This window comes from Taeniopygia guttata, chromosome 31 (genome assembly GCF_048771995.1).
Source record: "Taeniopygia guttata chromosome 31, bTaeGut7.mat, whole genome shotgun sequence".
Lineage (NCBI taxonomy): Eukaryota > Metazoa > Chordata > Aves > Passeriformes > Estrildidae > Taeniopygia > Taeniopygia guttata.
This window is the reverse complement of record NC_133056.1, coordinates 2,238,883-2,261,462: the sequence shown is the minus strand read 5'-3', so window position 1 is coordinate 2,261,462 and position 22,580 is coordinate 2,238,883. Positions and strand designations below refer to the sequence as shown.

Sequence of the window (22,580 nt, the reverse complement as noted above, 5' to 3'; positions counted from 1 at the left end):
GGGGAATTTTGGGCAATTTTGGGGCATTTTTGTGACATTTTTGGGTCCTCAGGGGTCTGGGGGGCCTCCCTGAGGGCACCGAGTGTTCCTGAGGGAGCTTTAGGGGGGTCCCGAGGGGATGGGCGTGGTCTGGGGGGGTTTTATGGGGTTTGGGGGAGCCATGAGGGGTTTTGGGGGGTCCTGGGGGGGATTTTGGGGGAATTTTGGCGGATCTGAGGGGCGGAAGGGTTTGGGGTTGGGGGGAGAGGGGTCAAAATGGTTGGGGGGGTCTCTAAAATCCGCCCCTCCCCCACCTGAGCCCCCTCCCCATTTTAAACAGGGAAGGGGGGGAGGGGGCGGGGTTTTGAGGCGCCCCTAAAATTTGGGGGAAGGAAGGGGGGGTATAAAAGGGGGGGGGAAGGGCAAGGGCGTGGCCCCCGCCCCTCCCCCACCCCCCAAGCCCCTCCCCCTCCGAGCATCGCCGGGACCGGAGCGGCCGCGGGTCCTGCACAGGTGGGGGAGGGGCGGGGGGATTGAGGGGTCCTGGGGGGGGGGAGGGGACTTGAGGGAGGGAGGGGGTGAAAACCCCAAAAAAATTTGGGGGGGAGGGCATTTGCAGTGAAATTTGGGGTGTGGGGGCTGAAATTTGGGGATTTTGGGGCGGAGGAGGGAATTTTGGGGGGGGGAAGAATTGGGGGTGGAAATTTGGGGTGGGGAGCGTGAATTTGGGATTACTTTTGCGGGGGGGGTTATGGATTTGGGGGAAATTTGGGATTTTTCCAGGAGGATTTGGGGTGGAAATGCCGTTTGCATTGGGGATTTGGGGTTTTTTCAGTATTTTCTTTTTTTGTGGGTTTTTAAATTTTTTTCAGGTTCATTTTGAAATTTTTTTTTTTTTTTGGGGGGGGGGGGTGGTGTTTGGGATTTTTTGGGGAGGATCCCAAATTTTGGTCCGAGGGGATAATTTGGGATTGTGGGGAAGAATTTTTTATTATTATTTTTATTTTTTAGAGGGGAAATACCACATTTATGAGGGATTTTTTCGTTTTTTTTTTTTTTAATTTTGGGTGGGATTTCTTTGGGGTTTTTGTATTTTTTTTGAGGGATTTTTTTTGGGGGGATTCCCAAATTTGGGGGTGCCCCCACAGCCCCCCCTATGAAGGGCGAGCCCCCCCCCAGCAGCACCCTGAGCGTGGGCCAGGCCCGGAAAATGGTGGAGCAGCTGAAGATCGAGGCCAGCCTGTGCCGGGTCAAGGTCTGGGGGAAAAACGGGGGGAAACAGGAAAAAGTGGGGGGGAAACATGAAAAAATTAGGGGGGGAAATGGGAAAAAATGGGGGGAAATGGGAGGAAAAAGGGAAGAAATGGGAAGAAAATGGGAAAAAAAAGAACAGGGAAAAACTGTGAAAAAGGGGGAAAATGGGAATAAATGGGGAGAAATGGGGGAAAAAAGGGGGGGAACTTGAAAAAATGAGGGAAAAAGGTGAAAAAATGAGGGAAAAGGGTGAAAAAATGAGGGAAAAAGGTGAAAAAATGGGGGAAAAGGGGGAAAATGAGAAAAAATGGGGGGGAAATGGGAAAAAATGGGGGAAAAGGAGGCGGGTAGGGGAAAAATTGGGAAAAGATGTGATTTTTGGGGTTTCCAGATGGTTTCGGGGCTCCAGATGTGAGTTTTGAGGTTTCCAGGTGAATTTTTGGGGTCTCCAGATGTGGTTTTTAGGTTTCCAGGTGTATTTTAGATGTTCCAGATGTTGTTTTGGGGGTTTCCAGATAAATTTTTGGGGTTTCCAGGTGGTTTTGGGGTTTCCACATGTGATTTTTGAGATTTCCAGGTGGTTTTTTGAGGTTTCCAGGTGGTTTTGGGGGTTTCCAGGTGGATTTTCGTGTTTCCAGATGAATTATTGAGGTTTCCAGGTAAATTTTGGGGTTCCCAGGTGTATTTTTGGGGTCCCCCAGCCCGTTTCTCCCCTCGCAGGTGTCCAAGGCTGCGGCGGAGCTGCTGAGCTACTGCGAGGCTCACGCCTGCGAGGACCCGCTGCTCACGCCCGTGCCCACCTCTGAGAACCCCTTCCGCGAGAAGAAATTCTTCTGCGCCCTCCTCTGAGCCCCCCAAAATCCTGGGGGACATCCCCAAAAATTATGAGTTCCCCCCCTCACATTTCGGGCCACCTCCGTAAAATTTCGGGCCGATTTCACCCCAAAAATGAGGCAGAAATGAGGGAGAGGGTGGGGGTAATTTGGGAGTTTTGGGGTCCACCCCACAGCTGGTACCTCCCCCCTAAATTTGGGACCCCTTAAAAAAGCGCTGGGGTGGTCCCAGCTCAAAATTTGGGGGGTTTCGGGTGGGTTTTGGGGGCATTTCGGGGGTTCCCCCACCCCAAAAGGCTTCAAAGGATGGACTCAGGGAAGGTTCTGGAAATGCCCCCCAAAAATCACCCCAAAATTCCCCCTCCCCCCATCACTCTCCACCTCAAAATGGGGACGCCCCCAAAATTTTAGGACACGCCCAAAAGGTTATCTCTCACCTCCCCCAGCCCAAACTTCAGGGGTTTGCCTCCCTCACCCCAATTGCGGCTCTAAGGGACCCCCAGGGGGGGATAAAGGGGGGGCTCCCGAAATTTTGGGGTGTCCCCCACCCACTCCCCAAATAAACACTTGGCGGCACAGACGGGGCTGGGACTTTTTTGGGGATCCCCCAAAAAAAAGGGATTTGAGGGGGAGGAAGGTGAAAATTTGGGGTGGGGAAGGGGGTTCCCCAAAATTAAGGTGGGTGGGGAGGGGAATTTTGGATGGGGTGGGGGGGGGGGAAAGATTGGAATTTGGGGTTGGGGGAGGAGGAAAAGGAGGAAAGGGAGGAAGAGGAAGGAGGAGAAGGGGGAAGAAAAATGGGGAAGAGGAGGAAGAAATGAGGAGGAAGAGGAAAATGAAAAAGGGGATCACACCCAATATGGTGGCGCCCACACCTTCCCATGGGCACCTCCATGACATCCGCGCATGCGCACCACACCCCCGGCTGCCCCAAGATGGCGCCTCCCAGTACCCAAAATGGCGGCGCCCAAATCCAGAATGGCGCCTCCCAGCACCCAAAATGGCGGCGCCCACAGCCAAGATGGCGGCGCCAACAGCCCGCCCGTTGCCATGGCAACCTAGAGCCGGCCTGAGGCCTCGGAGCAGGCCCGGCCTGCGCAGGAAGGGAAAATAAATCAATTAAATCTTTTTAATTAAATCTTTTTCAATTATTTCAATTAATTAAATATTTTTCAATGATTTCATTTATTTAAATATTTTTAAAGGATAAAAGCAGGCCCAGGCCTAAGCTCAGGCTGCAAAAACCCCAAAGCCAGCCTGGTTTAAACCCAAAGCCGGGCAGGTTTAACCCCATTTTTAAACCCAGTTTTAAACCCCACAGATTGGGTTTAACCCCCCCCCCCCCAAACCCCTTTTAAATCCAGTTTAACCCCCCCCAACCCAGTTTTAAACCGAGTCTTAATCCCCCCAGCCCAGTTTTAACCCCCCAAACCCCTTTTAAACCCAGTTTGAACCCAAAAACAGCACCCGAGGCTGCCCTGGGCTCAAGCGAATTTTCTTTATTTCTAAAAAGGGACAAAAACCGACACGGCCTGGGGTGGGGGGGGTGGGGAGGGGAGGGGTCGAGGCCTCCCCTCCCTCACCTTGGGGGGAAATTTGGGGAATTTTTTTTCATTTTTGACCCCCATGAACGGAACGGAGCAGAGAGGGGAGGAAGGGGGTGAAACCCGGCGGGGGGAGGGGCAGGGAGGGATCCCCAAAACCCAGGGGAAAAAAACAAAAACAAACAAACAAAAAAAAAAGTGATTTTTTCACAGATTTTTGGGGTTGGTTTGGGGTTTTTTTTATGTTTTTTTTTTTTGTGTTTTTGTTTTATTTGAAAAAAGCCCCGAAAGCGCCACCCCCTCCCCCCACCCCAAAAATCCCAAATTTGGGTTGTTTTTTTTTTAGAGGGTGGGGGAAAGAGAGGTGGGGGAAGGGGAGGAGGGAGGAAAAAAATCCCCAAAATGCCAAAGAAAAAAGGGGGGGAAAAAACCCAAAGGAAAAAAATTAAAACAGAAAAAAAAATTTAAAACAAAATACTAAAAAAACCCCAAAAACGCCGCAAAAATTAACCCTAAAAAATCCCCAAAATTAAAGGAAAAAAAATTTTAGGGGCTCCGTTAATTAACAAAGAGCCCCATTAATTAATGGAGATCCTCGGTTAATTAAAGAGCCATTAATGAAATAATTAGCAATTAATTAACAGATTAAAGCAGGGAACCCAATCAATGACCGGCCCCTGTTAAAAATAATTCTTAATTAATGAAAACCCCCTCATTAACACCCCCCTGAGGGAGGAGGGGGCCCAACCCCCCTCTTTTCCCTGGGAATGGCCCCAAAATCCCCCAAAATTCACCAAATTCCACCAAAATACCCCAAAACTTTCCCAGAGATTTCCAGGGAAATGCGGGGGGGCAGGGGGGAGGGGAAGATTTGGGGGGAACTTTTTGCCCCTTTTCCCCTTTATTCCCCCCAAAACCCCATCCCCACCCCTTCAGGAAGGGAAATTTTCCCTTTTTTCCCCCCAAATTCGCCTCCTCCGCCCCTCCCCTGCCACCAAAACCTGGGATTTTTTTTTTCCATTTTCCCTCTGATTTTTTTTTTATACAATTACAACAAAATTCTTTCAACAAACTTTAAAAAAAAGATTTACATTTTCCATCTTTTTTTTTGCCTTTTTTTTACCATTTCCCCCCCTTTCTTTTCCTCTCTTCCCCTCCCCTCCCCCTCCCCCCGTTTTTTCCAGCCCCTCCCTCCTCCCTGTTTTTTTTTTCTCCCCCCCCCCTTTTTTTGTTTTTTTTTTGTTTAATTTCCCCTCCCCCCACCCTTGCCCCGCCCCCACCTCCCCAAAATTTTCGGGATTTTTTGGGATGGGCCGGGGTTCACCGGTAGCCCTGGTAGCCGTAGTAGTTCCTGTAGTACCGGTCTCTGTCCTGGTAGTAGTTCTGCCACTGGGGTGGGGGGGGAACTGGGTTAAACTGGGAGCAACTGGGAGGGAACCCTACCAAGAAACACCCCCCCAAAAATCCCTGAATTTTGTCCCAAAAATCCCCAAATTTCAACCCAAGAATCCCTGAATTTTATCCCAAAAACCCCTGAATTTCAGCCCAAAAATCCCTGAATTTTATCCCAATAATTCCCAAATTTCAGCCCAAAAATCCTGACATTTCAACCCAAGAATCCCCACATTTCACCCCAAAAATCCCCACATTTCACCCCAAAAATCCCCAAATTTCACCCCGGAACTGCCCCAGTTCCATGGGCATTTCTGGGGTTTACAACCTGGAGTAGCCCTGGGGTAAATCCCAGTTTAACCCTGGTACAAATCCCAGTTTAACCTTGGTGTAGATCCCAGTATAGCCCCAGTTTAAGCCCAGAGTAAATCCCAGTTTAAACCCAGTTTAACCCAGTTTAAGCCCGGTTTAAGGCCAGAATAAATCCCAGTTTAAACCCAGTTTAATCCCAGAGTAAATCCCAGTTTAACCTTGTTGTAGATCCCAGTATAGCCCCGGTTTAAGGCCAGAGTAAATCCCAGTTTAACCCCAGAGTAAATCCCAGTTTAAACCCAGTTTAACCCCAGAGTAAATCCCAGTTTAGCCCCAGAGTAAATCCCAGTTAAAACCCAGTTCAATCCCAGAGTAAATCCCAGTTTAACCCCGGTGTAGATCCCAGTATAGCTCTAGTTTAAGTCTGGTTTAACCCAGTTTAAGCCCCACCTCACGGTTGCACTGCCGGTAGTAGTCGCGGTATCTGTTGTAGTGACCCCAGTGTAACCCCAGTTTAACCCTGGTACAAATCCCAGTTTAAGCCCGGTGTAGATCCCAGTTTAACCCCGGTGTAGATCCCAGTTTAACCCAGTTTAAGCCAGCTCGAGCCCCACCTCGCGGTTGTACTGCCGGTAGTAGTCGCGGTATCTGTTGTAGTCGTAGTCGCGGCCGTAGAACCGATCGTCGTAGCCCCGGTAGCGCTCGTAGAAGTTCCGGTAGCCCTGGGGGCAAGGGAGACCGGTTAGAACCAGTTACAACCAGTTAGAACCACTTACAACCAGTACAAACCAGTTCAGACAAGGACAAAACAGGAAAGGATGGTAAAAATGTTAATTTTCCTGGAAATGCTGGAAATGCCCCCAAAGTGACCCAAAAATGACCTGGAAATGCTCCAAAACCACCCCAGCCTGGCCCAGAAGTGCCCCAGGAGGGCTGGAAATGCACCAAAAATGCCCAAAACCGCCCCAAAGCTGCCCCAACACAGCCGGAAGGCCCCCAGGAATGCAGGAAAGCCCCAGAAGGCTCTGGAAAGCCCCGGAATGTTCTGGAAGCGCTCACCCCGCGGTTGCCGGGCTGGCCCCAGTACTGCGGCTGCTGCTGGCCCCCGTAGACGCGGCTGTCGTAGCCCCGGCGCTGCCCCCCGACTGCGGAGCCAACGGGAACGGGAACGGGAACGGGAACGGGTCAGAGCAGGAACGGGAACCATCCCCAAATCCCGCATGGATACCACTCCAAACCCTCAAATCCAGCCCAAACCCCTTAAATCCAGCTCAAATCACACCCCAAACCCCTCAAATCCAGCCCAATTTTGGCCCTAATCACTCAAATCCAACCCAAAACCCTCAAATCCAGCCCAACGCAGTTTTTTCTCAATTTTTTCCCCATTTTCCCTGTTCCTGACTGTAGCCCTGGCCGCGGTTGCAGTTCTGTCGGTTGCCCTTATTGCGGTGGTTGCCAGCTCTCATTTTTACCCAATTTTATCCTATTTTAACCCCATTTTATCCCATTTTAACCCCATTCTATCCCATTTTAACCCCATTCTATCCCATTTTTACCCCGTTTTATCCCATTTTTACCCCATTTTATCCCATTTTTACCCTGTTTTTTCCCACTTTACCCTATTTTTTTCCCGTTTTCCCCGTTCCTGACCATAGCCCTGGCCGCGGTTGCGGTTCTGCCGGTTGCGCTTGTTGCAGCGGTTGCCAGCTCCCATTTTTACCCCGTTTTATCCCGTTTTTACCCCATTTTATCCCATTTTTACCCCGTTTTATCCCACTTTGACCCCATTTTTTCCCATTTTCCCCGTTCCTGACCGTAGCCCTGGCCGCGGTTGCGGTTCTGCCGGTTGCGCTTGTTGCGGTTGTTGCGGCGGTTGCCGCGTTTCTCCGAGGGCGGCAGCTGCTTCCGCGCTTCCTCCTTCCAGCGCAGAACCAGCGGCGCCGCCTCGTCCCGGCCCAGCTCCCCGAACAAAACCTCGTCCACGTACTCGTTCTTCTCCGGGATCGAGTAGTTGGCTGGGAAACAGGGAAAAATGGCTCAGAAACAGGGAAAAACGGGAAAAATGGGCTCAGAAATGGGGGAAAACGGCTCAGAAATGGGGAAAAACAGTTCAGAAATGGGATAAAAAGGCTCAGAAACAAGGAAAAACGTCTCAGAAATGGAGAAAAGTCAGAATTTACTGGGGAAAAATTGGTGCTGGGAGTTGCGAGCTTTTCAGGGATTTCCACCCTTTTTTTCCCTCATTTCTCAGGGATTTTCCCCATTTTTTCCCCATCGTTTCCCAGGGATTTTCCCAGGTTTTCCCCCTCATTCCCAGGAATCCTCCCTGTTTTTCCCCCTCATTTCCCAGGGATTTTGCGCCCATTTCTTCCCCCATATTCCAGGGATTTTTCCTCCTCATTTCAAATGGATTTTCCTCATTCTCCCCCCTCATTTTCCATGGACTTCCCCCCATTTTTTTGCCCATTTCCCATTGATTTCCCCTGTTTTTCCCCCATTTTCTGCCCATTCTTTCCCCATTTTCCCCCTCATTTCCCCAGGGATTTTCCCCCTCATTTCCCACAGATTTTCCCCATTTTTCCCCCCTCATATCCCATGGGTTTTCCCCCTCATTTCCCACTCATTTCCCACAGATTTTCCCCATTTTTCCCCCCTCATATCCCATGGGTTTTCCCCCTCATTTCCCATGGGTTTTCCCCCTCATTTCCCCCAGATTTTCCCCATTTTCCCCCCATTTTCCATGAATTTCTCCCCTCATTTCCCATGGTTTTCCCCCCTCATTTTCCATGGACTTCCCCCCATTTTTTTGCCCATTTCCCATGGATTTCCCCTGTTTTTCCCCCATTTTCTCCCCGTTCTTTCCCCATTTTCCCCCTCATTTCCCACAGATTTCCCCCCTCATTTCCCACAGATTTTCCCCATTTTTCCCCCCTCATATCCCATGGGTTTTCCCCCTCATTTCCCACAGATCTTCCCCGTTTTTCCCCCATTTCCCACGAATTTCTCCCCTCATTTCCCATGGGTTTCCCACCTCATTTCCCAGGAATTTTCCCACCTTTCATCTCCAGCATGACGGAGTCGGGGACGTCATCGCCCTCGGCCTGGCGCCGCTGCTGCAGGCGCTGCTCCCACTCCGGCTCCGGCGGGACGATCACCACGACTTTCCGGGAAAAGCCCTTGAAGGCCGAGAGCTTCCGGCGCTGCCCCGAGTTGTACACGTTGCACTGGGGGGAAAAAATGGGAATTTGGGGTAAAAAATTGAGGTTTGGGGGAAAAAAATTGGGATTTTGGGGAAAGAAATTGAGGTTTAGGAGAAAAAAATCGGGATCTGGGGGGAAAACCGGGCCGGTTTTCCCAGATTCCTGGACCCATTTTCCCAGATCCCTGAGCCACTTTCCCAGATTCCACAGCCAGTTTTCCCGGGTTCCTGGGCTGGTTTTTCCTGGATTCCTGCGCTGGTTTTCCCAGGATTCCTCAGCTATTTTTCCCAGATTCCTGAGCTGGTTTTTCCTGGATTCCTGAGCTGGTTTTCCAGGCTGGCTTCCCCAAATTCCTAAGCCACTTTCCCAGAATTTTGGACCCATTTTCCTGGATTCCTGAGTCAGTTTTCCCTGGATTCCTGGGCTATTTTTCCCAGATTTCTGGGCTGGTTTTCCGGCCTGGTTCTCCCAGATTTCTGTGCCGGTTTTCCCAAATTCCCAGACGCCTTTTTCCCTGGATTTCTAGACCAGTTTTCCCAGATCTCTTGGCTGATGTTCCCTGGATTCCTGAGCTATTTTTCGCAGATTCCTGGGCTGGTTTTCCTGGATTCCCGGGCCAGTTTTCCCTGGATTCCTGGGCCAGTTTTCCCGGATTCCCAGGCCAGCATTCCCAGATTCCCAGGCCAGCATTCCCAGATTCCTGGGCCAGTTTTCCCCGGATTCCCGGGCCAGCATTCCCAGATTTCTAGACTCGTTTTCCCAAATTCCCAGGCTGGTTTTCCCCGGATTCCCGGGCCGGTTTTCCCTGGATTCCGGGGCAGTTTTCCCAGATCTCTTGGCTGATGTTCCCTGGATTCCTGAGCTATTTTTCGCAGATTCCTGGACCGGTTTTCCCTGGATTCCCAGGCCAGCATTCCCAGACTTCTGGACTCGTTTTCCCAAACTCCCAGGCTGGTTTTCCCGGATTCCCAGGCCAGCATTCCCGCGTTCCCGGGGTACCTGGTCGAGGATGAAGTTGCGGCGGGCGCGGGGGGCGATCTGCACCAGCTTGCTAAGGCACTGCGCCGCCTGCTGAGTCAGCAGATCCCGGCTCTTGGCGTCCAGCTCCTCCTCGGGCTCCGGCCCCCGCGTCTGCGGATCCGGGAATTCCGGAATTCCAGAATGACCATGGGCAGGGGAAGGGCCGCGGCAGCTCCAGGCTGGGGAGCCTGGCTCTGGCCAGGCCGCAAATCCCAGAAATCCTGCCCCGTTATTCCCGGATTTCCCACCCCATTATCCCAGGATCCCATTATCCATGGATCTCATTATCCCATGGATCCCGTTATCCATGGATTCCATCATTTCCCTAATCCCATTATCCCATGGATCCCACAATTCCACCATTCCCATGGATCCCGCAGTCCAACCATTCCCAGCATTCCCACCATTTCCATGATCCCAGCATTCCCAGATCCCGGCGCTCCTGCCCGGTGCTGACCCTGAGCTGGTGCAGGACCCGCTCGGTTCCCAGGATGTTGTAGCGCTTCTCCCGGTTTTCCTGGGAATGTTTCTGTGCCCACTGCGTCTTCCCGGAGCCCGGGAGCCCCACCATGAGCAGCACCTGCGGAGAGCATGGAATTCCTGATGAATTCCTGGAATTCCCAATGGATCCAGGGAAAAGGGGCACAGGATTCCCGGAGATCCAGGGAAAAGGGGCACGGGATTCCCCATGGATCCAGGCACACGATTCCCAGGGGATCAGGACTGGAATTCTCCAAGGATCCAGGGAAAAGGGGCATCAGAATCCCCAATGAATCCAGAGGGATCAATACTGGGATTCCCAATGGATCCACACCAGGATTCCCAATGGAACCATGCCAGGATTCCCAGCGGCTCCACTCCTGGATTCCCAGTGGATCCAAAGGGACAAACACCAGAATTCCCAGTGGATCCCTGCCTGGATTCCCAGTAAATCCAGAGGTACAAACACTCGGATTCCCAGTGGATCCATGCCAGGATTCTCAATGGATCCCTGCCTCAATTCCCAGTGGATCCAGAGGAACAAACACCACAATTCCCAGTGGATCCCTTCTCAAATCCCCACCAATCCCAACCCCCCGTGCCCACCTCGCACTCCTCGGTGCTCTTGGGCCCCGCGGGCGTCCGGACCCTCTCCGGGGCGGGCACCTCGTGGATGAAGACGAAGCCCTCGGGCACGGGCGCCAGGGGCTCGGGGCGCTGCCCGAAGTTGAGCTCGACGGCGCAGCCCTTGCAGAGCACGTGGGGCAGCAGCGGCCGCTCCCCCAGCGCCGCCTTGGGCACGCGGAAGGCGGCGCCCAGCGCCTGCCCGTTCTTGGAGAAGGACAGCTCCACCGCCTCGGCGTCCTCGAAGTCCTGCAGGCACGGAGCTTATGGCTTTTCCTGCCTTTTCCCCTGATTTTTCATGATTTTCCCCTGATTTTTCCTGGGTTTTTCATTTTTTTTCCCTTTTTTCCCTGATTTTCCTGGGTTTTTCATAATTTTTCCCTTTTTTTCCAGGTTTTTCCCCAGTTTTCCCAGCATTTTTCCCTTTTACTCATGGGTTTTTCCCTTTTTTTCCTGATTTTCCAGGATTTTTCCCAACTTTCCCAGGATTTTCCCTGATTTTTCCTAATTTTTCCTGGGTTTTCCCCGAGTTTTAAATTTTATACTCAATTTTTCTTAGATTTTTACTGATTTTTCCACTTTTTTCCCTGATTTTTCCTGGGGTTTTCCTGTTTTCCCTAAGTTTTCCATTTTATTCTCAATATTTCCAAGATTTTTACTGATTTTCCACTTTTTTCCTTGATTTTTCCTGGCTTTTTCCTGCTTTTTTCCCTATTTTTCCTGGGGTTTTCCCGGGTTTTTTCATTATTTTTCCCTTTCCCCCAGACTTTTCCTGGGTTTTTCATGACTTTCCCTTTTTTCCTGCTTTTTACCCACCTTTCCCTCTTTTTCCTAACTTTTCTAGATTTTTTCTTGGGTTTTTCCCAATTTTTACCTTTTTTCCCTGTTTTTCCCACTTTTTCACATATCTTTTCCTGATTTTCTTCTTTCTGCATTTTTTTCCTATGTTTTCCCCTTTTTTTTCTGATTCTTCCATATTTTCCCCAAATTTTCCTGTTTTTTTCCCCATTTTCCCGCCAATTTTCCCAGTTTTTTTCCATGAATTTCCATTTCTCCCAGATTTTTCCACTAATTCCCATTTTTTCCCCATTCTCACCGCAAAGCAGCCAATGACGTCATTTTCCCCGAAGCTCTCCCCAAATTCCTCGAATTTTCCGTTTTCCACCTTCAGACCCCGCCCGTCGAAGCCGTAGGAAAACTCATCCTCCCCTGAATGGGGCAAAAAAACGGGAATTTGGGCATTTTCGGGTGGATTTTGGGGAATTTGGGGTGGATTTGGGGATTTTGGGGTGGACTTGAGATGGATTTTAGGGAATTTGGGGTGGATTTCAGGATCCTGGATGGATTTGGGATGGATTTCGGGGGATTTTGGGAATCCTGGATGGATTTAAGGGGATTCGGGATCCTGGGCGGATTTAGGATCATGGATGGATTTGGGATGGGTTTGGGATCCTGGATGGGCTTTTGGATTCTGGGCTAGATTTGGGGTGGATTTTAGGGGATTTGGGGCTGGATTTTGGGATCCTGGATGAATTTTAAGGGATTTGGGGTGGATTTTGGTGGATTTGGGGTGGGTTTGGGGATCCTGGATGGATTTTGGTATCCCGGCTGTATTTTAGGGGAATTTTAGGAGATGTTGGGGAATTTTGGGGTCTCACCCAGCTGGGAGTGGGAGAAGTCCACGGACCAGCCCACACGCAGCAGCGGCACCTCGGTGCTGCCCTCCTTCCCCGGCAGGTTCTGCGACACCTGCGGGAAATTCCGAATTTGGGGGCGGGAAATGGAAACAGCGGCAGCAGAAATCCCAAAAAACCCCAAACAGACCCAAAACCCAAGGAAATTCCCATTTTTCCCAGTGATGTTTCCCATTTTTCATCGATTTTTTTCCCCTGGATTTTCCCTTTTTCCCCAGGGGATTTTTTCCCCTTTTTCCCTGGATTTTGCTCATATTTCCCAAGATTTTTCCCAATTGCCCCAGAACTTTTCCCCTTTTCCTCTGGGATTTTTCTCCCTTTTCCTCAGGGATTTTTTCCCATTTTCCCCCAGAATTTTTCCCATTTCCCCCATGATTTTCCCCCTTTTTTCCAGGGATTTTTCCCCAGGGATTTTTCCCATTTTCCCCGTAATTTTTCCCCTATTTCCTATGGATTTTTCCCATTTTCCCTGGAATTTTTCCCCTTTTCCCCAGGAATTTTCCCCGTGATTTTTCCCCATTTCCACCGTGATTTTCCCCCATTTTTCCTGTTTTTTTTTTCCCGTTTTTTCCCCACCTTGGCCTGGAAGCAGACGCGGCCGCGGGCGACGCCGTGGGTGCCGCGGGCGCCGGCCCAGAGCCCCGGGAAGCGCTCGGAGAAGAGCGGCTGCCCCCCGTAGCGGTCCCGGCTGGCCCGGAACTGCAGGTCCGATGTGTCTGCCGAGAGAAATTCCCAAATTCCCCCAATTCCAGCCTCAGAGCCGCCGAATCCCAACCAAAATCCCCAAATTTACCCCAAAATCCCAGCTGGGATCAAGGCAGAGTGACCCCAAAAATAAAAATCCTGAAATTTTCCCAGAATTCACATTGGGGTGGCTCAAGTGAGCCCAAAATTCCACCTGGAATTCTTCATTCCCATCCCAAATCCAACCAAAATCCCCGAAATCGGCACCAAAATCCCCAAATTTACCCCAAAATCCCACCTGGGATTAAGGTAAAAATGCCTTGGATCTAAAATCGGCTCAAATACTCCCAGAAATTCACATTGGGGTGGCTCAAACCCAACTCAAATTCCAAAGTGGCGCAAATCATCCCAAAATTCCACCTGGAATTCTTCATTCCCACCCCAAATCCAAAATCCCCAAAATTCTGCCTGCAATCGAGGTAAAGTCACCTCAAATCCCAAAATTCCTGAATTTTTCTCACCAAACCCATCTTGGATGGGCCAAAACACCTCAAATCATCCCAAAAAATTCCCAAATAATCCCAAAAACTTCCCAAATCCCACAAAAAAAAACCCGGACGGTCTTAAAATCCCCTCCCCAATTCCAAAGGATGCCCCCCAAAACGGCCCCAAGTTCCAAAAATCCTTGAAAAATGCCTGGAATCCCAAAAGGAACCTCCCAGAATCCCCAAAAATTCCCAAAATTCCCCAAAATTCCCAAATTCCCGTACAGGTGTCCAGGATCACCAGGGTCTCATCCTCCTCCCCCTCCGGCGGCTCCTCCTCGGGCGGCGGCGGAGATTTGGATCTGGGGGAGGAAATGGCAAAGTTCAGGAAAAATCCCAAATTTTGGGAAAAATCCCAAATTCCAGGGGGTGAAAATACCAAATTTTGGTTGGGAAATGCCAAATTCTGAGAGGGAAAATCTTCCTGGGATGATCCCAACCCCCCCAAAACCACCAGAAAACTCAAAAAAATCCAGCAAAAAACTAGAAAAAAAAATTATTTTTTTTAAATTCTGAAAAAAAATGCAGAAAAAAATTCCAGAAAAAGAGGAAAAAAAAATCCGAGTATATTCCAAAATGTTCTTTAAAAGTTCTAAAAAATTATTTTAAAATTCTGAAAAAAATTCAGAAAATTCCCAAAAATTCTGAAAATTATCAGAAAAAGAAAAGGAAAACAATCTAAAAAAAAAAAATCTAAAAAATATCAAAAGAAATGTCTGGATAAAAATTAAAAGAGCAAACAAATTCTGAAAAAAAGCTGAAAAAAATTCCCCAAAAATTCCAAAAATTTCCAGAGAACTTCCTCAAGCCCTGGATGTCCCAAACACTTGGGAAATGCCCAGGAAATGTCCCAGAAATTCCAGTTAATGCCCAGGAAATGCCAGGAAGATTCAGGAAACATGCAGGAAATGGGAGGAAATAGCAGGAAAAGCCGAGGAAATTTCAGGAAATGCCCGGAAATGCCATGAAATGGGAGGAAATGGCAGGAAATGCCCATGAACTCTGAGGAAATGTGCAGTTAATGCCCAGTTAATGCCAGGCAGTGCCAGGAAATGCCAAGAAGAGCCCAGGAAATGACAGGAAATGGCAGGAAAAGCCCAGGGAATGCCAGGAAATGCTCATTAAATGCCCAGGCAGTACCAGGCACTGCCTGAAAATGGCTAGAAAATGCCCAGGAAAATGTCAGGAAAAGCCAAGAAATGGAAGAAAATGCCAGAAATTCCCAGGAAATGTCAGGAAACATCCAGGGAATGCCCCAGAAATTCCAGTTAAAGCCCAGTTAATGCCAGGCAGCACCAGGCGGTCCAAGGCAATGCCTGGGAAATGCCAGTTAATCCCTAGGAAAAGCCCAGGAAATTTCAGGAAAAGCCAGGAAATGGGAGGAAATGCCCGAAATTCCCAGGAAATGCCCAGTTAATGCCAGGCAGTGCCCACCGGCTGGTGTAGGCCTCCTCACGGAACTCGTGGTAGGCGCGGCCGTGCTCGTCCTTCTCGTCCCGCAGCCGCTTCAGCCCCCGGCGCTCGGCCTCGGCCTTGGCCTTGTCATCCTCCTCCTCCCCTGGAACGGGACACAACAGCCCGGGTTTAACCCAAACCAGCCCCAAAACAGCCCGGGTTTAACCCAAACCAGCCCCAAAACAACCCGGGTTTAACCCAAACCAGCCCCAAAACAACCCGGGTTTAACCCAAACCAGCCCCAAAGCAAGCTGGGTTTAACCCAAACCAACCCCAAAACAACCCGGGTTTAACCCAAACCAGCCCCAAAACAGCCCGGGTTTAACCCAAACCAGCCCTGGCCTTGTCCTCCTCCTCCTCCCCTGGAACGGGACAGAACAGCCCGGGTTTAACCCAAACCAGCCCCAAAACAGCCCGGGTTTAACCCAAACCAGCCCCAAAACAACCCGGGTTTAACCCAAACCAGCCCTGGCCTTGTCCTCCTCCTCCTCCCCTGGAACGGGACAGAACAGCCCGGGTTTAACCCAAATCAGGTCAGGTTTAACCCAAAAAACCTCAGGTTTAACCAAAACCAGCCCAAAAACCCCCAGATTTAACCCAAACCAGCTGGGTTTAGCCCAAACCAGCCCCAAACTAGGTTGGGTTTAACCCAAACCAGGCCGGGTTTAACCCCAAAACAGCCCCAGTTTAACCCCAAAAAATCCCTGGTTTCACTATAAATTATCCCAGATTTCACACCAAAATATCACTGATTTCACCCCAAAATATCCCTGATTTTACCCCAAAACAGCCCCAAAATATCCCTGATTTTACCCCAGAATATCCCAGATTTAACCCCAAACCAGCCCCAAAATATCCCTGATTTTACTGATTTCACCCCCAAAAAAATCCCAGATTTAAATGATTTAACCCCCCAAAATCCCTGATTTTACTGATTTCACCCCAAAAATCGCTGATTTTACTAATGTCACCAATTTTATCCCCAAAAAATCTGATTTTATCCCAAAGCATCCCCAAAAATCCCTGATTTTACTGATTTCACCCCAAAAAAATTCATTGTTTTACTGATTTAATCCCAAGAAATCCCTGATTTTATCCCAAGACATCCCAAAAATCCCTGATTTTACTGATTTAATCCCCCCAAAAATACTATTTTACCCCCCAAAAAGCCCTGTTTTTAGTGATTTCACCAATTTCATCCCCAAAATCCCCAATTTTACTGAGTTTACCCAAAAAAAAATCTGATTTTATCGATTTCACCCCAAAAATCCCTGATTTTACTGATTTAATCAAAAAAGTCCCTAATTTTACTGATTTCACCCCAAAATATCTCAGCTTTTCCCAAGAAACCCAATTTCCTGGACAAAAAATGGTTATAATTCAGACTTATTTGGGTTTTTTTGTTAAAAGTTGAATTTAAACCAAATATTCCATGAGAATGCCAAAAGGCTTAATGGAAATTTTTTGTTTTAGACAGATAAAAATCCCCTCAAAGTAAATTAAATCAAAAATTCCTGGGAAATTTAGGCCTTTAAATGAAATTTCAGATTTGCAGGGACAAAAACTGGTTGAAATTTCTTTTTTTTTTTCCCTTAAAAATCAAATCAAGGTGAGTATTCAATGAAAATCTTGGAGCTTTAATGGATTTTTCCAGGATTTGAAGGATAAAATGGGATTAAAATTCAGATTTTTTTTCCTCAAAAATTCCTTCATTCAAAGCATTCCGTGAGGATTCTGGATTTTCCCAGTTTTTAGAGTGGTGAAAAGTGCCTAAAATTATTTTTTTTTCCTTAAAAATGAATTAAATGTTGTGAAATTCTTGGGGCTTGAATGAATTTTCCTCAAAAAAATGTCAAATTCCCCTGGGATTTTCCACGGAAAAGGAAAAATTCTGGCTCAAAATCCATTGGTTCACTAAAAACTGGAAAATCCAAAGGAAAAAAAAAAAAGAAAAATCCAACAGAAAAATCCAAGGGAACACAAAAAATTCCCAATTTTTCCCTTTGCTTGGCAAAAAAAAATCCCTAAAAATCCAACAAGTGGAAATATACCCAGAAAATCCAAGGTTTTATATTTTCCCAATGTCCTACAATGGAAATTTTCCATATCTTATCCCAAAAAAATCAAAGTTTGGGACAAAATGGGAATAATTTCATTTTATTCCCAATAAAATTATGTTCCATGGTGATCCAAGCTCTACAAATTCTCCCAAAATCAGTATTTTTTTCATCAAAAATCAGATTATTTCCTTCAAAATGAGGATTTTTTCCTCAAATCCCAGGATTTTCCTATCAAAAATCAATATTTTCCATCAAAAACCAGGATTTTTCCTTTTAAAAATCCAGAATTTCCCTCCAAAAAATCCAGTTTTTCCATCAAAAATCCATTTCCCCTCAAAAATCCACATTTTCCCTCCAAAATCCACCAAAATCAGGATTTTTCCCTCTCAAAGCTGAATTTTCTCACATCCCAAATTTATCCCTTAAAAACCTGGAATTTTCCTCTCATGTTTTTTGTCCATTTCCTCAAAATCCCAATTTTCCCTACCAGGAACAGGGTTTTATTCCCAAAATCCCAAATTTTCTAGTGGGAAATGAGATTTTATCCTGATTTTATCCCCAAAATCCCAATTTTTCTAGTGGGAAATGAGATTTTATCCTGATTTTATTCCACTTTTATCCCCAAAATCTCAATTTCCCCTGCCAAAAATCAAATTATTTCCCAACTTTGTCCCCCAAAAACGTGGGAATGGCACCGAGATCGGGATTTTGGGAAAAAGGGGAAATTTGTGAGGCGTCCCTCCCGAGAGTCTGGGGATTCTTTTCCCCATTTTGGGTTTCTTTATCCCGATTTTGGGGATCCCTCCCGGAGCTTTTCCCGGTTTTTATCCCGATTTTGCGGATCCCTCCCGAGGTTTTGGGGGTTTTTTTTCCCGATTTTTAGGATCCCTCCGAGCACCCGGGGGTCCCTCCCGAGGATCCCGGGGGTCCTTTCCCGGTCCCGGGGTCCCTCCCGAGGATTTCGGGGCTCTTTTCCTGATCCCGATGAATTCCCTTCCCGGTCCCGTGATTCCTTTCCCGCTTCTGGGGATCCCTCCCGAGAATTTCCGGCCTCTTCTCCCGATCCCGGGGGTCCCGTTCCCGGTCCCGCGAGTCCCTCCCCGAGGTTCCTTTCGCAGTTCCGGGGCTCCTTTCCCGGTCCCGGGGCCCTTTTTCCGGTTCTGGGGATCCCGTTCCTGGTCCCGGGGGTCCTTCCTGAGGATCCCGGGGTTCCTTTCCCGTTCCCGGGGCTCCCTCCCGCCTCTCCCCGCCGCTCACCCGCCGCCGCCTCCTCCTCCTTGGCCTCGGCCGGGGCCGCTTCATCCCCGCTGGGCGCCTCCTCCGGCGGCCGCTCGGCCCCGTTCACGCCGCCGCTTCCTCCTCCTCCTCCTCCCGCCTCGGCCGCCTCAGCCTCGGCCACGGCCGCCGCTGCCTCCTCCTGCTGCTCCTGCGGCGGCTGCAGCGGCTCCGGCCCCGCGGGCTCGGCCGGGGCCGCCTCCTCTTCTTCCTCCTCCTCCTCCTCCTCCTCCTCCTCCCGGGGGGGGCCGGGCTGGGCTGGGGCCGCCGCTTCGGGGGCCGCGGTGGCGGCGGCGGCCGCTTCGTCCTCATCGGCGAGCAGCGCTTCTTCATCCTCCTCCTCTTCCTCCTCCTCCTCTTCCTCCTCCTCCTCCTCCTCCTCCCCTCCGCGGGGCCGCCCGCCGGGGCCTCCCGCCGGCCCCGCTTCCCCCGCGGCGCAGCTCGAGGCGGCCGCGGCCGCTCCTCCTCCTCCTCCTCCTCCTCCTCCGCCGCCGCCGCCGCCTTCCTCGGGCCCCGCCGCCAACATCTCCGCGTCCAGCGCCTCCTGCAGCCGCTGCGCCAGCTCCACCTTCAGCCCGCGCGCGTCCAGGCCGCGCCGACCCAGCTCGGCCCGCAGCTCGGTCACCTTCAGCCGCTTCACGTCCATGGCGGGGCCGGTGTGCGGGGAACGGGGGAGGGGGCGAGGGGAGGGAGGGGAGGGGAAGGGAAGCGGAAGGAGCGCGGGCGCGCCGAGGCGGCGGCGGCGGCGAGGCCGGAGCGCGAGGCCGGGCCGGGCCTGAGGCGGCCGCGGGGCGGGGACTGAGGGGAGGGCAGGGGCGGAAGGAAGGGGGCGGAGAAGGGACGGGGACGGCGCGGGGGGGATAAGCGAGCGAGAGCGCGAGGCGGGAGCGCCGCCGGCGCCGCGCGGGAGGGACGGAGGGAGGGCAGGGGGCGGCCGGAGCGCGGAGCGATCGCCGGGCCCGTCCCGCTCCCGCCGCCGCCGCCGCCTCAGCCGCGCCTGCGCCGCCCGCCCGGCCCCTCCCGCGCCGCCTCACTGCGCAGGCGCGGCGCGTGCGCGGGAAGGGCGGCGCGCGCCGCGCGCAGGCGCCGTTGCGCGCTCCGCTCTCCCCTCCCTTTCCCCTCAGCCCCACCTACGTGCGTAACGCTCGCTCCGAATGTGGCGGCTTCGCCTCTTCCCCTCCCTTCCCCTCTTCCCTTCCTCCCCTCCCTTCCCCTCTTCCCTTCTTCCCCTCCCTTCCCTCCGAGCGCCCGCGCCACGCCGCTCGGATTTTCTGATTGGCGCCGGCCGCTCTGTTCTGCCCAGCGACGGCGAAAAAGCCGCGCTCCGATTGGTGGATGAGGGTGAAGATTGGCGGCGGGGGGGGGGGGGGGGGGGCCGCTCGCCTGACGCGCACTTTCCCGCCCGCCCGCCGCCATTTTGTTTCGGTGGGTGAAGCGGGACGAGCGGGGCCGCCGGCGGGAGAAAATGAGAAAATGGTTAAAAACGTATAAAATACAGAAAATAAACGAGATTTATTTTGTTTGAAAACGAAAACCGGCGCGGAAGAAGCGCGGAGGCGGAGAGTGGGCGGTGTTTCCCTCAGGAAACTCGCGTGGCCCCCCTCCCCTTATCGCTGTTGTGAATTCACTGATTCATTTAATAAAACCCTTCAAACCTCCTTGTAAATTCTTTAAACACTGTTAACATTTGTTATTATTCTCATAAAGCTCCACTTTCACCCGGAAAGCCCCTAAATTATGGAGTTTAACCTCAGGAAGGGGCAGCCGCCGCCATTTCGCGGCGGGACGTGCGGGGGCAGCCGGGACGGGCGGAGCGGAGCCCTCGGGGGGAACGCGGGGCCGATCCGGTACCGAACCGGGCCGGCAGATCCGCGATGAAACGTTAAAATAATAAAAGTATTTAAATGTATTTTCAACAAATGAGGTCTTCGTTGGGGTGCACCGTTCCGGAGGCACTGCAATACCGGGACGCTGTGCCTGCTACCGCGATATAACCACGATAAAACCCATTTTTCCATCTGTTTTTCACCATTTCAGGTCCCCGGTGGGGTGCACCGTTCCCGGAGGCACTGCAATACCGGGACGATGCGCGGAGCGGAGGGAGCAAGCTCCGGGTCCAACTCCCGAGCCCAAAAATCCGTTTAATATGAAGTCCTCTCATCGAGGACGTATCAGATATTAAACTGATAAGAACAGATACTACACTTGATCTTAGCCAAAAGGCCGAGAAGCGATACCGGATCCCGGCCCGGCACCGCACCGGCCCCGCCCGGCCAACCGGTACCTCACGGCCACCCCGCGCCGCCCCCGCGCCCGCCCCGCTCCGCTCCAGGTCGCCTTCCCCGCCCCATCCCGCGCTTCCCTCCCTCGTCCCGCACGCTGCGACCCCTAAAATCCCGAAAATCTCCCCCAAAAAATCCTCCCAGAATGCACTGCGCGAGAAAAGGATCAATAATATGCAGAGCCACGCCTATCTATGCAAATAGCCATGCGGTGTTGTTTTAAAGCCCCGCCCATCGCTTTTTTTCCCCGCCTCGCATCGTGATTGGCCGACGGCGTCGCTTTATTTGCATTCGCCCCGCCTCATTTCCAACCGGCTGTTGATTAGCATAACCCCGCCTCCTTCATAATTATGGTAATTTCCGCTCGCTCATTTGCATTCGCCCCGCCCCCGCCGCTGTTCCTATTGGGATCCGACCTTCCTGCCAAGGAGCTCGGGGGAGGGGAGCGGGACCCCAAAAACCCCAAATACCCCCCGGAAAAGGGGGGACCCGAAACCCCCCCACCCCACCAGCGCAGGGGGGACCCCAAATCCCTCCCCCAGAGCAGGGGGGACCCCAAATCCCCTCGTCAGAGCAGAGGGGACCCCCAAATCCCCCCCAAACCACGCGGGGGTCCCGCGTTTTGGGGGTGGCCCCCCCAGGATGTCCCTGTGGGTTGGGGGTGACACAAAGGGACGATCCCGGTGTGACCCCAAAATCCCCCCGAGAGCCGGGGGGGGTTCCAGGCTTTATTCTGGGGGTGACGGGAGAGTGGGGCTGGGCCCAGGGCGGGGGGACACCGGGGGACACGAGGTGACACCGGGTGACCGCAGGTGACCGGGGGTGACACCGGGTGTCAGGAGGTGCCGCCGCAACCGTGTCCGGTCCGTGTCCCCGTGTTGGGGCCTTGTCCCCACGATGTCCTTGATGTCCCCGTGGTGTCCCCCCGGTGTCCTCAAGGTATTCCCGGTGTCGCTAGAAGCCGCGGAAGGCTCCCACGGTGACGTCGAAGAGCCGGGGCTCGCGGATGCCGCCGGTGTCGAGCAGGAAGAAGAACGGGCGGCCGCGGAGCTTGACCGGGACGGCGGCGGCGGCCTGGCTGCGGTGGGCGCGGCCGGACACGTCCCGGAGCGGCACCGTCAGCGAGCGGCGGCCGAGCCCGAGCGGCCCCGGCGTGTGCAGCACCACGGCGGCACCGCCCCGCAGCAGCGTCACCCGCTGCACCGAGCGCAGCGGCAGCACGCAGCCCGCCGCCACCGTCAGCGAGCCTGGGGACACCGGGGGGAACGCGCTGGGGACGGCCCCGGAGCTTCGGCATCGCCCCGAGACCGGTCCGGTTCCGGTTCGCTCCCGGTGCCGCCCCCCGAGCCCTTCCCCTGCCCCCGGTGTGACCCCGGAGTGACCCCGGGGTGTCCCGGTCCCCGAGCCCGGTGTGGCTCCGCTCCCGCTCCTCCGACCCCGCGGTGATCCCGGTTCCTCCCGGTTCTCCCCCGGTTCACCCCCGGTACCCCTCCCTGTTCCGCTCCCGCCGCCCCGAGCCCGTCCCGACCCCGCTCCCGCGGTACCGACTGTGAGGCAGGACGCCGTGAACGCAAAGCGCCACTTGTTGTCGCGGGGTCGCAACGGGTCGTCGTGACCGGGACCGGGATCGGTTCCGGTATCGGGAGCGGGCGCGGGGCGCAGCGCCGTAAAGGCGAAGTGCGCCAGGTAGGCCCAGAAGAGGCCCTGCCCCGCGCAGAAGAGCCCCACGAGGCGGAAGAAGCGGCTGCGGTCGTGCTCGTACAGAACCACGTCCCGCGCCGCCGCCGCCGCCGCCACCTCCAGCGCCGCCCGCGCCGCCATGACGGCAGCGCCGCCGGCACTTCCGGGGCACGCCGCGCGCCAGCCAATCGGCTCCGGCGAAAGAGGAGCCGCAGCCAATCGGGTTTCACATAGCGGCTGAGCCAATCGGCTGTGGAGCCAATCCCG

General features: G+C 52.5%; 3 protein-coding genes and 1 non-coding gene across 4 annotated transcripts; 1 reads left to right on the top strand and 3 right to left on the bottom strand.

The window, feature by feature from the left end:
* Positions 1-352: 352 nt before the first annotated feature.
* Positions 353-2,644, top strand: GNG3 (G protein subunit gamma 3). Its single transcript, XM_030260882.4, has 3 exons — positions 353-492; positions 1,128-1,234; positions 1,954-2,644. The coding sequence occupies exons 2-3, from the start codon at positions 1,136-1,138 to the stop codon at positions 2,080-2,082; spliced, it is 228 nt and encodes a 75-aa protein (XP_030116742.1). The 5' UTR covers positions 353-492; positions 1,128-1,135; the 3' UTR covers positions 2,083-2,644.
* A 901-nt stretch (positions 2,645-3,545) lies between these two features.
* Positions 3,546-19,351, bottom strand: HNRNPUL2 (heterogeneous nuclear ribonucleoprotein U like 2). Its single transcript, XM_041712006.2, has 14 exons — positions 18,334-19,351; positions 14,996-15,119; positions 13,787-13,863; positions 12,909-13,048; positions 12,297-12,387; positions 11,735-11,847; positions 10,621-10,887; positions 9,992-10,114; positions 9,514-9,645; positions 8,370-8,538; positions 7,129-7,329; positions 6,374-6,459; positions 5,929-6,036; positions 3,546-4,999 (listed from the first exon to the last, which is right to left on the bottom strand). Exons 1-14 carry the CDS (start codon positions 18,995-18,997, stop codon positions 4,931-4,933), a joined length of 2,364 nt encoding a protein of 787 aa, XP_041567940.2. The 5' UTR covers positions 18,998-19,351; the 3' UTR covers positions 3,546-4,930.
* Positions 19,352-20,395: 1,044 nt separating this feature from the next.
* On the bottom strand, positions 20,396-20,586 carry LOC116807461 (U2 spliceosomal RNA). The gene has a single exon (XR_004366341.2). It is a non-coding gene; the product is annotated as a U2 spliceosomal RNA (small nuclear RNA).
* On the bottom strand, positions 20,400-22,569 carry TMEM223 (transmembrane protein 223). Its single transcript, XM_041712084.2, has 2 exons — positions 22,178-22,569; positions 20,400-21,880 (listed from the first exon to the last, which is right to left on the bottom strand). Exons 1-2 carry the CDS (start codon positions 22,452-22,454, stop codon positions 21,588-21,590), a joined length of 570 nt encoding a protein of 189 aa, XP_041568018.1. The 5' UTR covers positions 22,455-22,569; the 3' UTR covers positions 20,400-21,587.
* Positions 22,570-22,580: the final 11 nt, after the last annotated feature.

Coding starts and splice junctions, on each gene's coding strand:
- GNG3 (XM_030260882.4), top strand. CDS start 1,136: ATGAAGGGCGAGCCCCCCCCCAGCAGCACCCTGAGCGTGGGCCAGGCC. Junction 1,235..1,953: donor CCAGCCTGTGCCGGGTCAAG/GTCTGGGGGAAA, acceptor CTCCCCTCGCAG/GTGTCCAAGGCTGCGGCGGA.
- HNRNPUL2 (XM_041712006.2), bottom strand. CDS start 18,997: ATGGACGTGAAGCGGCTGAAGGTGACCGAGCTGCGGGCCGAGCTGGGT. Junction 12,388..12,908: donor GCGTCTGCTTCCAGGCCAAG/GTGGGGAAAAAA, acceptor AATTTCCCGCAG/GTGTCGCAGAACCTGCCGGG. Junction 6,037..6,373: donor GCCAGCCCGGCAACCGCGGG/GTGAGCGCTTCC, acceptor CCTTGCCCCCAG/GGCTACCGGAACTTCTACGA.
- TMEM223 (XM_041712084.2), bottom strand. CDS start 22,454: ATGGCGGCGCGGGCGGCGCTGGAGGTGGCGGCGGCGGCGGCGGCGCGG. Junction 21,881..22,177: donor GGCGTCCTGCCTCACAGTCG/GTACCGCGGGAG, acceptor CGGTGTCCCCAG/GCTCGCTGACGGTGGCGGCG.